This window comes from Eutrema salsugineum, unplaced genomic scaffold (genome assembly GCF_000478725.1).
Source record: "Eutrema salsugineum unplaced genomic scaffold, Eutsalg1_0 scaffold_23, whole genome shotgun sequence".
In the NCBI taxonomy this organism is placed as follows: domain Eukaryota; kingdom Viridiplantae; phylum Streptophyta; class Magnoliopsida; order Brassicales; family Brassicaceae; genus Eutrema; species Eutrema salsugineum.
Genome location: NW_006256805.1, coordinates 150,391 through 161,850, shown reverse-complemented (window position 1 = coordinate 161,850; position 11,460 = coordinate 150,391). Strand labels below are relative to the sequence as shown.

The 11,460-nt window shown below is 30.2% G+C and overlaps 2 protein-coding genes across 4 annotated transcripts; one reads left to right on the top strand and one right to left on the bottom strand.

Moving 5' to 3' along the window:
- Positions 1-4,546: 4,546 nt before the first annotated feature.
- Positions 4,547-6,531, top strand: LOC18015405 (14-3-3-like protein GF14 omicron). Its single transcript, XM_006397359.2, has 7 exons — positions 4,547-4,764; positions 5,146-5,452; positions 5,534-5,621; positions 5,699-5,808; positions 5,891-6,036; positions 6,152-6,186; positions 6,278-6,531. The coding sequence occupies exons 1-7, from the start codon at positions 4,698-4,700 to the stop codon at positions 6,281-6,283; spliced, it is 759 nt and encodes a 252-aa protein (XP_006397422.1). The 5' UTR covers positions 4,547-4,697; the 3' UTR covers positions 6,284-6,531.
- A 606-nt stretch (positions 6,532-7,137) lies between these two features.
- On the bottom strand, positions 7,138-9,223 carry LOC18015404 (probable protein phosphatase 2C 10). Of its 3 annotated transcripts, none has more exons than XM_006397357.2 (6): positions 9,023-9,223; positions 8,816-8,910; positions 8,267-8,506; positions 7,896-8,169; positions 7,651-7,805; positions 7,138-7,565 (listed from the first exon to the last, which is right to left on the bottom strand). In XM_006397357.2, exons 2-6 carry the CDS (start codon positions 8,852-8,854, stop codon positions 7,428-7,430), a joined length of 846 nt encoding a protein of 281 aa, XP_006397420.1. In that variant the 5' UTR covers positions 8,855-8,910; positions 9,023-9,223; the 3' UTR covers positions 7,138-7,427. The 3 variants fall into 3 exon arrangements, with proteins under 3 accessions (XP_006397420.1, XP_024010617.1, XP_006397421.1); XM_024154849.1 differs by having other exon boundaries at positions 8,816-8,928; positions 9,023-9,215; XM_006397358.2 differs by lacking the exon at positions 9,023-9,223 and having other exon boundaries at positions 8,816-9,015.
- Positions 9,224-11,460: the final 2,237 nt, after the last annotated feature.

The following is an 11,460-nucleotide window of genomic DNA, read 5'->3' as shown; positions in this document are numbered from 1 at the left end:
ACAATAAAATGTTTGAATGGTGAATAAGGCACAAGCGGTACGGATAATAAATTATAGATGATAAATATATATATAAATAATTAATATAATTGTAGTTAAAATTTTCATTTTGTATTGATAAAAAAACATTTTCAATATATTTATGAACTTTAAATTATAAATATATTTTAAAATAAAGATTTATTTTTTTAACATATATATAAAAATATGAATAATAAATGAATGTAGAATATATTTTCTTAATAAAAAATTGCTTATAAAAGTATAGAAAACATATTTTTACTTTATTAATATGCAAAATTAATTATTTTAAAATTTCTATAAGCTAATTCTTATATAAAAGCTTACTTGATTTTCAAAAAGGAAAAGAGTTAAGTTTTTACTTTTACATGAATGCATATGCTATAATGTATTAGACATACTCTATTTATATATTTTATTTATTATTGACAATTAAGATTTTTTCCAAAAAAAAATATTATGTGCGTTTTTCATCCGATCGATGTATAATAACCGCGGTGACATTTTGAATGTGGTTCAATATCTGCTGGACAATATTTAACTATCTTAAAATCCTCGAATGATTTTTTTTTTTCAAAACCGGACTTTCTTACAAATTTTTCTTGATTGGTGTTACAATAGTGGTTTTCATAATACCACTTCAAATTTCACATCGTCTGTGTTGATTGGTTCACCCGCTATCTCCTGCAAAAGCTGCGTTTGCGGATGGTAGCGGGTTGTAACGGGTTGTAGCGTTTAGTAACAATCATCGTAACCGCTTTCTACCGCTCTGAACCGCTACGTACCGCTCAAAATCAAAAGCTGCTTCCCGCAAGCGTTTGCGGTTGCGGGCGGTGGCAGGTGGTTTCAGATTTTTTTTTTCAAAATATAAAATAAATTATCTTAAAAATTAATAAAAAATAAGAAAATTTATAAAATTGAAAAAAGTTAAGAAATTTTTTTATTTTCTCGTATCAATAATTTTTATATTAATTCTTATTCTTAATATATATATCATTTATCAACTAAAATTTATATATGTAACTATATATATTTTATAAAAAAATTCAAACCTTTTAAAACTTTATATTTTATTTTTTCATTTGATAATATACAATATATACATATTAGTTAAATATATATATCTGTCTATACAATTATTTTTTTTATACAGAAAATTGTTTTAAACTCTTAAAAATATTTATTTAACTATTTATTATATGATTTAGTTTTTGGTCTTGAAATATTAACTTTACATATTTTTATATATAATTTCTGGGTTTTATATAAATGATATATTGTATGTATTTTATTGTTTTAATATCAAACCGCTCTTACACTTGCTGTCAACCAGTCAAAAATATCCCTCAAACGCAACAGTTTTCAACCGCTATACCAGTCGTACAAAACGCTCATTAACGCTAATAACCGCAATCGCCCGCTTCCGCAAACTCCCGCAACCGCAGTCGCAACCGCTGCGGATGAACCAGTCCAGCCCTTAGTCACCATTTATAGCTTATGTCATTTTTTTTCTTCACTTCCATTTATTTCTTCTTGGACTCCAAGATTTCATAGTAGCTTAAAACAACCTTTGACATCGTGCTCCATCCAATATGTAAAGCTTTTCTCACATAGGTGTGGTGATGATTCTTTTTAAAAAAAAAAACATTTTTTCAGTTTTTTTCCAGCAATTAATTTTCAATTAGTTAATTAAGAAAACTGTATTTTATAGTTTACTTTTTGTTTAGAAGAATAGAAATAGACTCTTAATTACATTTAATTTGTAATTTAATTAGATATTTTTTTTTAAAAAATACCAAATGGTTCAAAAAAAAAGATTGAAACTCTTTTTTTATATCTCTATATTATTATTTGAGAAGACATTTTAAAATATAACATTTATTTTGTAAAATATTACATGATATGCCATTATAAATAACAAAGAATAATTAATATAGGAAAGGATATAGTTGTCTTTTAACTCTATTGCTAAAAATATGGAAAGTCTTTATTTCTCATTTAATAGAGTATATTTATTATTTAATTTCTAAATTCAAAAATAAGATAGTTTTTATTATTTTTATTTTCAAATGATATTATAAAGTATATTTAACTAAAAAACGTGAAAATAAATTTTTGAATTTAGAAATATTATAAAAGTCAAAATTAAAAGTTATGAAATTAAAAAAGTGGTGAAGTATTTTTATTTCAATAATTTGCTACATTTGATTGATTATATACAAAAATAATTTTTAGTTATTTTATTAAAAATTTGATATGAAAAATTAATTTTAAATAAAAAATGTTTGTGGTGATATAAGAGTTATTGAACGTTGAATATTATAATTAATTATTAAATTTAATCTAAAACAAACATGTTAAGTAAACGGGTTAGTTCGATATGAACAAATTATAATTTTAAATTTTTAATACCCACAAAACAAATCTCGAAATTCAAAATATTAATTTTTTAAAAATAGGTAATATATTCAATCTACTAAATTATATATATTTTTTAAATTAAATATAATTTTGTTATATATTTATTTATTATATATCAAACCTAAGTGTAAAGAATACTATATTATTTTCATATATAGTAAAAAAGATAAAATTAAATTTTTATAGTTTGTGAACAGATTATAAATGTCAATTATTAAACGATGCAAATTAGAGTTGATGATTATAATATTATAATTTTTATATATTAGCCTAAACAATATTTTAATTTAGTGCCAACGGGTTAAAACAACTTATTTTGCTTTACACGCTTATAAAATAACTTCATATACGGATTAACTCATTTTTTATAATTCAAATAAAATATATATATATATATACAGATTAACTCATTATTTAAAATTCACAAAAATATGATAGTTTTTATTATTTTTATTTTCAAATGATATTATAAAGTATATTTAATTAAACTCTATTGCTAAAAATATGGAAAGTCTTTATTTGTTATTTAATAGAGTATATTTATTATTTAATTTCTAAATTCAAAAATAAGATAGTTTTTATTATTTTTATTTTCAAATGATATTATAAAGTATATTTAATTAAAAAATGTGAAAATAAATTTTTGAATTTAGAAATATTATAAAAGTCAAAATTAAAAGTTATGAAATTAAAAAAGTGGTGAAGTATTTTTATTTCAATAATTTGTTACATATGATTGATTATATACAAAATACTTTTTAGTTATTTTACTAAAAATTTGATATGAAAAATTAATTTTAAATAAAAAATGTTTGTGGTGATATGAGAGTTATTGAACGTTGAATATTATAATTAATTATTAAATTTAATCTAATACAAACATGTTAAGTAAACGGATTAGTTCGATATGAACAGATTATAATTTTAATTTTTTAATACCCACAAAAAAATCTTGAAATTCAAAATATTAATTTTTTAAAAATAGGTAATATATTCAATCTATTAAATTATATATATTTTTTAAATTAAATATAATTTGTTATATATTTATTTATTATATATCAAACCTAAGTGTAAAGAATCTTATATTATTTTCATATATAGTTAAAAAGATAAAATTAAATTTTTATAGTTTGTGAACAGATTATAAATGTCAATTATTAAACGATGCAAATTAGAGTTGATGATTATAATATTATAATTTTTATATATTAGCCTAAATAATATTTTAGTTTAGTGTCAACGGGTTTAAAACAACTTATTTTGCTTTATACGCTTATAAAATAACTTTATATACGGATTAACTCATTTTTTATAATTCAAAAAAAAAAAATATATATATATATATACAGATTAACTCATTATTTAAAATTCACAAAATATGCACTATATTATTGTAAACTTTATAACAATAACTGTTTTTACAAAATAACTGTTTTCATAAAATTATTTAAATTAATTAAAGATTGAAAATATATCTCCCGCGCTATAGCGCGGGTTAATCCCTAGTAAATATGATTCTATCAAAACTCAGGTAATATAAGTTATATATTTTACCCTCCAAAAAATCAAATCAGAATCCCCATCCGCATCTCCGTATCCGCATCCGTATCCGTATCCGCATCTCCGTATCCGCATCCGTATCCGCATCCGTATCCGCATCCGTATCCGCATCCGTATCCGCATCCGCATCCGCATCCGTATCCGCATCCGCATCCGCATTCGCATCTGCATCCGCATCTGCATCCGCATCCGCATCCGCATTCGCATCTGCATCCGCATCTGCATCCGCATCTGCATCCGCATCCGCATCCGCATTCGCATCTGCATCCGCATCCGCATCCGCATTCGCATCTGCATCTGCATCCGGATCCGCATTCGCATCTGCATCTGCATCCGGATCAGAGTATCAGAATGTTCTGGTCTAGTAGAAGCGAAGTAGTCTCTAATTCATGTAGAAGGTTTCAAGTGTGGGGGGGGGGAGGAGTGGGGACAATTATGATTCGCACGACATTAAGCCAATGAAATGGGGACCACTAATCTGACGGTTAAGATTTCGTCATTATCAGTAATTAAGGCTTTCCACTATCCTTGGCTTATTCTCAGCCGTTGATTAAGCTTTCTCCTGTCTGAAACCCAACCGCCAAATTTCTTTTATAATCGTGACAAGACTTTCTGATCAGATTATCAGAACGAAGACTAATTTGGAGAGAGAAGAGAGCGAGAAGAGAAATAGAGAGAGAGCTAGAGAAGCTATGGAGAAGGAGAGAGAGAAGCAAGTGTATTTGGCGAAACTAAACGAACAAGCCGAGAGATACGATGGTAAAAAAAAAAAGCCTCCCTCGTGTGTTTCTGTTCTGTAATCTTCGAACTCTGTTCCATTAGATCTCCGTTTCATAATTCTGTTGGAAAATATTACGGATTCGAAAATTTTTTCACGGTTACTTGTGTTCTCTGCATTGATTTGGGTTTGGTTTTTGGAAATAATCTAAGTAAGTCAGTAGTTTTGCTACTTTTTCCGATCAGTTAGGACTTCTCAATTTAGGGATTTGTGAATTTTGGATGTTCTTAATCGCGTGACAAAATGTCTCTAAATGTGAAGCCCTCAGAAACAAACCTCATGATTTGGTAATTAGAACAAATTGGGATTATGCTTTACAATTTTAAAATTCAATTTCGATCGAATCATTTCTGTTTATGCAGAGATGGTTGAAGCAATGAAGAAAGTTGCAGCTCTTGATGTAGAACTCACAATTGAAGAAAGGAACTTGTTATCTGTTGGTTATAAGAACGTGATTGGTGCAAGGAGAGCTTCGTGGAGGATACTCTCTTCTATTGAGCAGAAAGAAGAATCTAGAGGAAACGAACAAAACGCAAAGAGGATCAAAGATTACAGGACAAAGGTTGAAGATGAGCTCTCTAAGATCTGCTACGACATTTTAGCTGTCATCGATAAGCATCTTGTCCCATCCGCAACTTCAGGCGAATCCACTGTTTTCTACTACAAGATGTTAGTCCATCATTTATGAACTTTTAAATCTAATCAAAGAGTGTAAATATAGATTAATCTTGGATCTTTGTTGTTTGATAGGAAAGGAGACTATTTCAGATACTTGGCTGAGTTTAAGTTTGGTCCTGATCGTGATGAAGCTGCTAATCAATCACTCAAGGCTTATGAAGTATGTTTCACCATTTCTTCTCTCTCGATCAATTCCAGTAATGGCAAGAAAGTTGAGAATTATGTTGTTTTGTATAGGCTGCAACGAGTACAGCTAGCTCGGAGTTGGGTCCTACTCATCCGATAAGACTCGGTTTAGCTCTCAACTTCTCGGTCTTCTACTACGAGATCTTGAACTCTCCAGAACGGTAAATCCGTGAGCTAGACTTTGTATATACTTCTGACATGTTTTGTGGCGATTATTGAATGAAATTTTATTGAATCCACTAGGGCGTGTCATTTGGCGAAGCAAGCGTTTGATGAAGCAATCGCTGAGCTGGATAGTCTTAATGAAGACTCTTACAAAGACAGCACACTTATCATGCAGCTTCTCAGAGATAATCTTACTTTATGGACCTCTGATCTAGAGGAAGGAGGTAATGAAAATAATAACAACACACGAGACATAACCACTTCTTAGTAGACTTTATTGTAAAAACTATTGTACTCTTGCATTGAATGCTTTTCATGTACCTTTTTTGTCTTTTGTAGGTGAACAGTCTAAAGGGGACAAGCCACAAGAGGAGGTAAGCAAATCTGAGAAAAGCTTTTACACTTTCCCTAGTATCTTTCTTTTTCTTTTTCTCTACATTTTTCCTTAATATTTGATCTCTGCAGGATTAATGAAGCCATTACACTCCCTTTGGCACCAAACGGTTTAAAGCTTCTGTTCTTGCTAGAGGGTCTTGAGTTGGCGATAATATTCTATCATTTGTTACTCTCTCTTTTCTTTTGGATATTTTTTGTTTTCGACATTGAAACGAAACTTATGTGTCGTCACTTGTTGTCTTGACATTGAAACCTCTCTCAACTCTGTCGTTTGCCAATTGATTTTCCTTCTCATTGAAATGGCAAGAGATAGTGATAACTCATTGCAAATGGTGGCTACTAAAAATTCAGTGGAATAAATATGAATGAGAAATAGTTGACTGTAGTAATAAAAGGACTATGAATAATCCCAATTTGACTCGTTTTCTTGCAAGCCATTAGAAGAATACGTTCCTTAAATTTGCTCTTTTTTAGATGAATTTTATTCAACCCACTTTTGTAGTCTTTGGATCTAGTCTCCGGTTCGAACTTCGTGATTAACAAAAAAAAAAAAAAACACTACAGGGAAAAACATCATAAAAACCTAAAATGAGATCAAAGTGTATATTGTTTTTGAGATGTGAATGATAATTTATGAAATAATTAACATCAATATATTCTACAGGGATAGTGTTGAATTTTTTTTATTTTTTATAATCTAGTAGTTTACATATTTAATGTATAGAAAAAGTTGCATTACTCAATCCTCTACTAGTTACTGCCAAATAAAGGGTCAATTTTTTAGAATTTCAGGCTATATTTTATCATATAATAAAAACCCCAAAAAAATTGTAACTTCAGAGAACATGAAGACTATGCTAGAGCAGAGATCAGAAGAAGCACACAGAGATTATAGATATACTCTCCCTCACTTGTAGTAAATATTCTCAGATCAAAGCAGAAGATAAGCTGTTTTTATACACCAAATCATATGATTCTCACTTTCACTTACACAAACCACAAATCAAACCAATCAAATTACAAAACATCCGGCAAACCGATCAACCAATTTTACAGCGGAAGAAAAAAAAATAATAATAACAAGAAAGAAAAGATTTTGAAAAACCTTTTACATCATCTTCTACTACTCTTTATATAATCAAACTTATTTATTTAGTTTCTTCCATTTCTAAATTGTTTCATCCTTGTTTTTTCCTTGGTGGTTTTAAAACATCTTTCATCACCTTAATCTGACGACAATGCAAGATATATCATCTTTGCTGTCTCTTCTCAGTGCTTCGGTTGTTAGTTCTTTAGCTGCTTTCAATGGATCTTTGATTCTTCTCGCGATATCAATCGCCTCTTGGTTAGCCATCACCTATACCATTTACACATAAAAACATAACGCAAAACAACCAATCACTCCTTCACTTCAAATGAAAGAAAACAAAAGTTGTTTTTACCTTCCATAGACCGTCACTAGCAAGAACAAGAACATCTGTGTGATCATCTATCGATGAATCTTTAACGTCTGGATCTGACCGTAGATGTGTTTTCAGGCTTTTGTCTCCAAAAGCACGAGAAACTGCTAGCTGCCCGTTGACTCGAGGGACATCCCCTGAAAGAGAAAACAAGAACTTGTTTTGGGATCTGAGGTTATGATATTTTGTCTTGATTTTGGTGTTAATAGTATCTAAGAGTAACTAACCTGGCATGTTTGATACAAAGCCTCCTCTATCCTCGATGCTCAATCTTTCAGTGTGTGGCTCGTGATCTATAGTCATCTGTATTGCCTGACCTCCTTGAGATAGAACCGCCCTGGAATCACCCACATTTGCCACCCACAAACGCCGTCCATTCAACAGAATAGCGGTTACAGCGGTTGAACCACCACGGCCAAGGTCAGAATGTGACAGAATGGCTTGGTCTGTCTTCTCATATGCAGCAATTATTGCTCTGTGAGGATCATACCAAAACTGCTCCTGATCACACACGCACACACACAAAAACCGGTTTAGATCATAAAAGACTGTTAAAAAGAGAGACAACAGCCTAAAATGGTGGAGAGTTTTTGCAGACCTCTTTGAGAATGTTGGAGAACAAATGCTTTTGTAGATAAGCAGGAACACGTTCACCCAAATGACCATCGTAGATAGCAAACAAACCGAGCTCGTTACCGTCTATTTTCGTGAATTTGGAGACGTAGTAATCTTCCATTGGATGATTGGCTTTCCCTTTCACTAAGCTGTAACCAAACTTAATCTCGCCTTCGCTGTTTTTTCCTTTACCAGAACTACTAGACGCCCTTCCAACCACGAGCTAGAAATTGATTTAACACATAATTATATCAAACATATTGTATACATGACTCAAGAGAAGAACATCAAACTCCATGTTTAAGACAGTATGACCAAATTTGACCTCAATCAAATGAAAACCCACAAATTCGGAACAAATTTGCGAAGACTTTACACATTTACCGACAAAACTAGTTCGATTTAAGTCTATAATAAGCTTTACAAAAATTAATTTAACAAGTCAATGCAATAATAAGTCGTATTTGTGAAGAAATTGGAGAAGAGACAGAAGAGTAAAGAGAGATGATACTGAGATTCGAGTTTTGCATACATCGTAGTCTGAAGAACCGAAGCAACAAAAGCTCGCCATGAGAAGCAGATGTTATAATTCCGCAAAAAGCTCTGCTTCTTCACGATTTCAAGACCCTGAAAACAATCAAAAACCTTGAATTTTTTCATGAATCAAGAAACCCTAAATCACACCAAAGAAAAAAGAAGACCCTTAATAAAATCAGAGAGAAACCCACTGGAGAATTACCTCAAAATCGGAGAACCCAGATTGCAAAATACATAAAGAAAGGATATTTTGGAGTCTATCCAGTACGCGGCTTGGAGTAATACCGTGACAAAAGGGTTATTGACAGTCTGCAAATGTACTTGTACAAAAGTCTTCGATAAAACCAGAAATTTAGTGGAAGACGACGACGAAGTAGACTTCAATTTTTTGCTCTTTGGTTTTTTCTTTTCTTCTTCTCTTTTTGTTTTTATATTTTGTTTTTTAATGAAAAATAATCTCTTTCCTTGTATTGGGCTTCGCTAGTTGACTTTCTTGCCGTGTCTTAAAAGCAGAGTCTCTGTGGGTTTTTCTTCTGCATATTTCATTTATTTATTTATTTTTATTTAGCATTTTCCTTTTCTTTGTCTGAAAAACAATTAAAATATGATTCTTGATTATATAATCTAATCAGATTTTGTCTACGCAAGAAACAAAATATCTAAGAAACATTTATTCTTCAAGGTCCCAAGTATTTTTTTTTGTTTATACCGAATACACATGTTAACCAGGAAAACTTCATATGTTAATACTTCTGAAAAAGTAGACCATTTTACTTTCTAATATGAAGAGAAAAATAATAATAGCATGTGGAGAGAAATTTTCAAACATTTATAGGCATCATAATCATAAAACAATAGTAGCTTCGTAGCAATGGAAAACTGAAAAACTTGTAGATGCGGGCAAGTCAAAAGTATCACAAACTTTTTGCACAAATTCTCGACATGGAAAGTGACTAATAACAGTTGCATTTATCTCACCAATGTAAAGTCTACAGATATCTTAATGCGAGTTCTAAATCCGTTTTATACTACCTGTGTTGTGTCATTTGTGAAGTCAAAACTCCTAGACCAATTTTGTGGGCCTTCATTAAAGGGCCCAAACATGTACCTAAAACATCCATGCTATTTTATATGATAAAAGATTATTTAAAACTTTTGTTAAACAAATGTTAGTACCAAATAGTTGCAAATTTGTGTTTTCTGATTTAAAATACGTAAGAAATAGTAATTATCTCATAATTTCTCTACTATGGCTTGACTGGTTTAAACGCAACGGTTACGGTTGCGAGTACGAGAGTTTACGGAAGCGGACTATTACGATTTTGAACATTGTTAAACGGTTTGCACAACTGGTTAGACTTTTTTAGGTGATTCGTTTGCAGAATATTTTTGACTGGCAAACCAATAGAGATTTTAGCGGTTAAACATAAAACTAAAATAAAAATTATATATAATTATTAAAAAACATAACTATATTATTACGTTAAATATCAAAATTATTAGTTCAAAATAATTAATAATAAAGAAATTATAAATACTATATAATTATTTAAAAAATTATTAAACTTTTTAATAATATGTTTTATTTTAATAGTTGGGAATATCACCCAAAATTGTGTCTAGTAATATAATAAACTGGAAAAATTTGCTCCAATACGTGGATCTTTTGGATGTCTTATGCATGATATAAAATTTCTTCTATCGATCTAATCGATTTTTTGCATGACTCCAACTCAAATCAACTTCAAATTGTTCAGTAATATTCTTCAAAATACGTTCTTTCTGGAGTGCACTCAAAAATCTAGGTTATTTATTATCAGTTTGTTTTTCTACAATGATCTGTTGAAATAACGCATATGTCATCTCGTCTGACTATGTAACTTCCTGAAGAACAAATAAAAATTTATAACAAACTAATATTGTAAATAATTGTTTTTAACGTGATCTTCCATTGTTTCTAACGTATATTTTCTTTACTCAACCGCTATCGTCCGCAACCGCAAACGCTGGCGGAAAGCAGCTTTTGGATTTTAACGGTATAAAACGATACGGAGCGGTTTGCAGCGATTTTTATGATTGTTATAAAACACCACTAATCGCTACCAACCGCAAACGCAACATTTGCGGATGATAGCGGATGAACCAGTCAACACCTATATGTGTATTTAGAATCTCCCTGAACATTTAATGTCGATTAAAAAAATTTAGATAAGAGTTAATATTTAATATTTAACAACATTTTGTTATGTAGTTGATTCCCAATATTGTGTAGGTAGCTTGCATAGTTACATACTCGAAATATTTTTGCTATTAAATTTCTGCAAATAATTTGGGTCTGACTGGTTTAAACACAGCGGTTGCGGTTGTGAATGTGGGAGTTTGCGGAAGCGGGCAATTATGGTTTTGAACGTTATTAAGCAGTTTGCACGACTGGTTAAATTTTTAAGGCGGATCCGTTTGCGGGACATTTTTGACAGGCGAACCAACAAATGTTTTAGCAGTTAAACATAAAATTACCAAAATAAACATCAAAAATAATTATAAGAAAACATAAAAACTATATTTTTATGCTTAATCAAAATTACTAGTTCAAAATAATTAATAAAAAAATTATAAATAAATACTATATAATTATTTTAA

Coding starts and splice junctions, on each gene's coding strand:
- LOC18015404 (XM_006397357.2), bottom strand. CDS start 8,854: ATGGCGAGCTTTTGTTGCTTCGGTTCTTCAGACTACGAT. Junction 7,806..7,895: donor CTTTGTATCAAACATGCCAG/GTTAGTTACTCT, acceptor TTTCTCTTTCAG/GGGATGTCCCTCGAGTCAAC. Junction 7,566..7,650: donor CTAGTGACGGTCTATGGAAG/GTAAAAACAACT, acceptor TAAATGGTATAG/GTGATGGCTAACCAAGAGGC.
- LOC18015405 (XM_006397359.2), top strand. CDS start 4,698: ATGGAGAAGGAGAGAGAGAAGCAAGTGTATTTGGCGAAACTAAACGAA. Junction 5,809..5,890: donor ATCTTGAACTCTCCAGAACG/GTAAATCCGTGA, acceptor TGAATCCACTAG/GGCGTGTCATTTGGCGAAGC. Junction 6,037..6,151: donor CTCTGATCTAGAGGAAGGAG/GTAATGAAAATA, acceptor TGTCTTTTGTAG/GTGAACAGTCTAAAGGGGAC.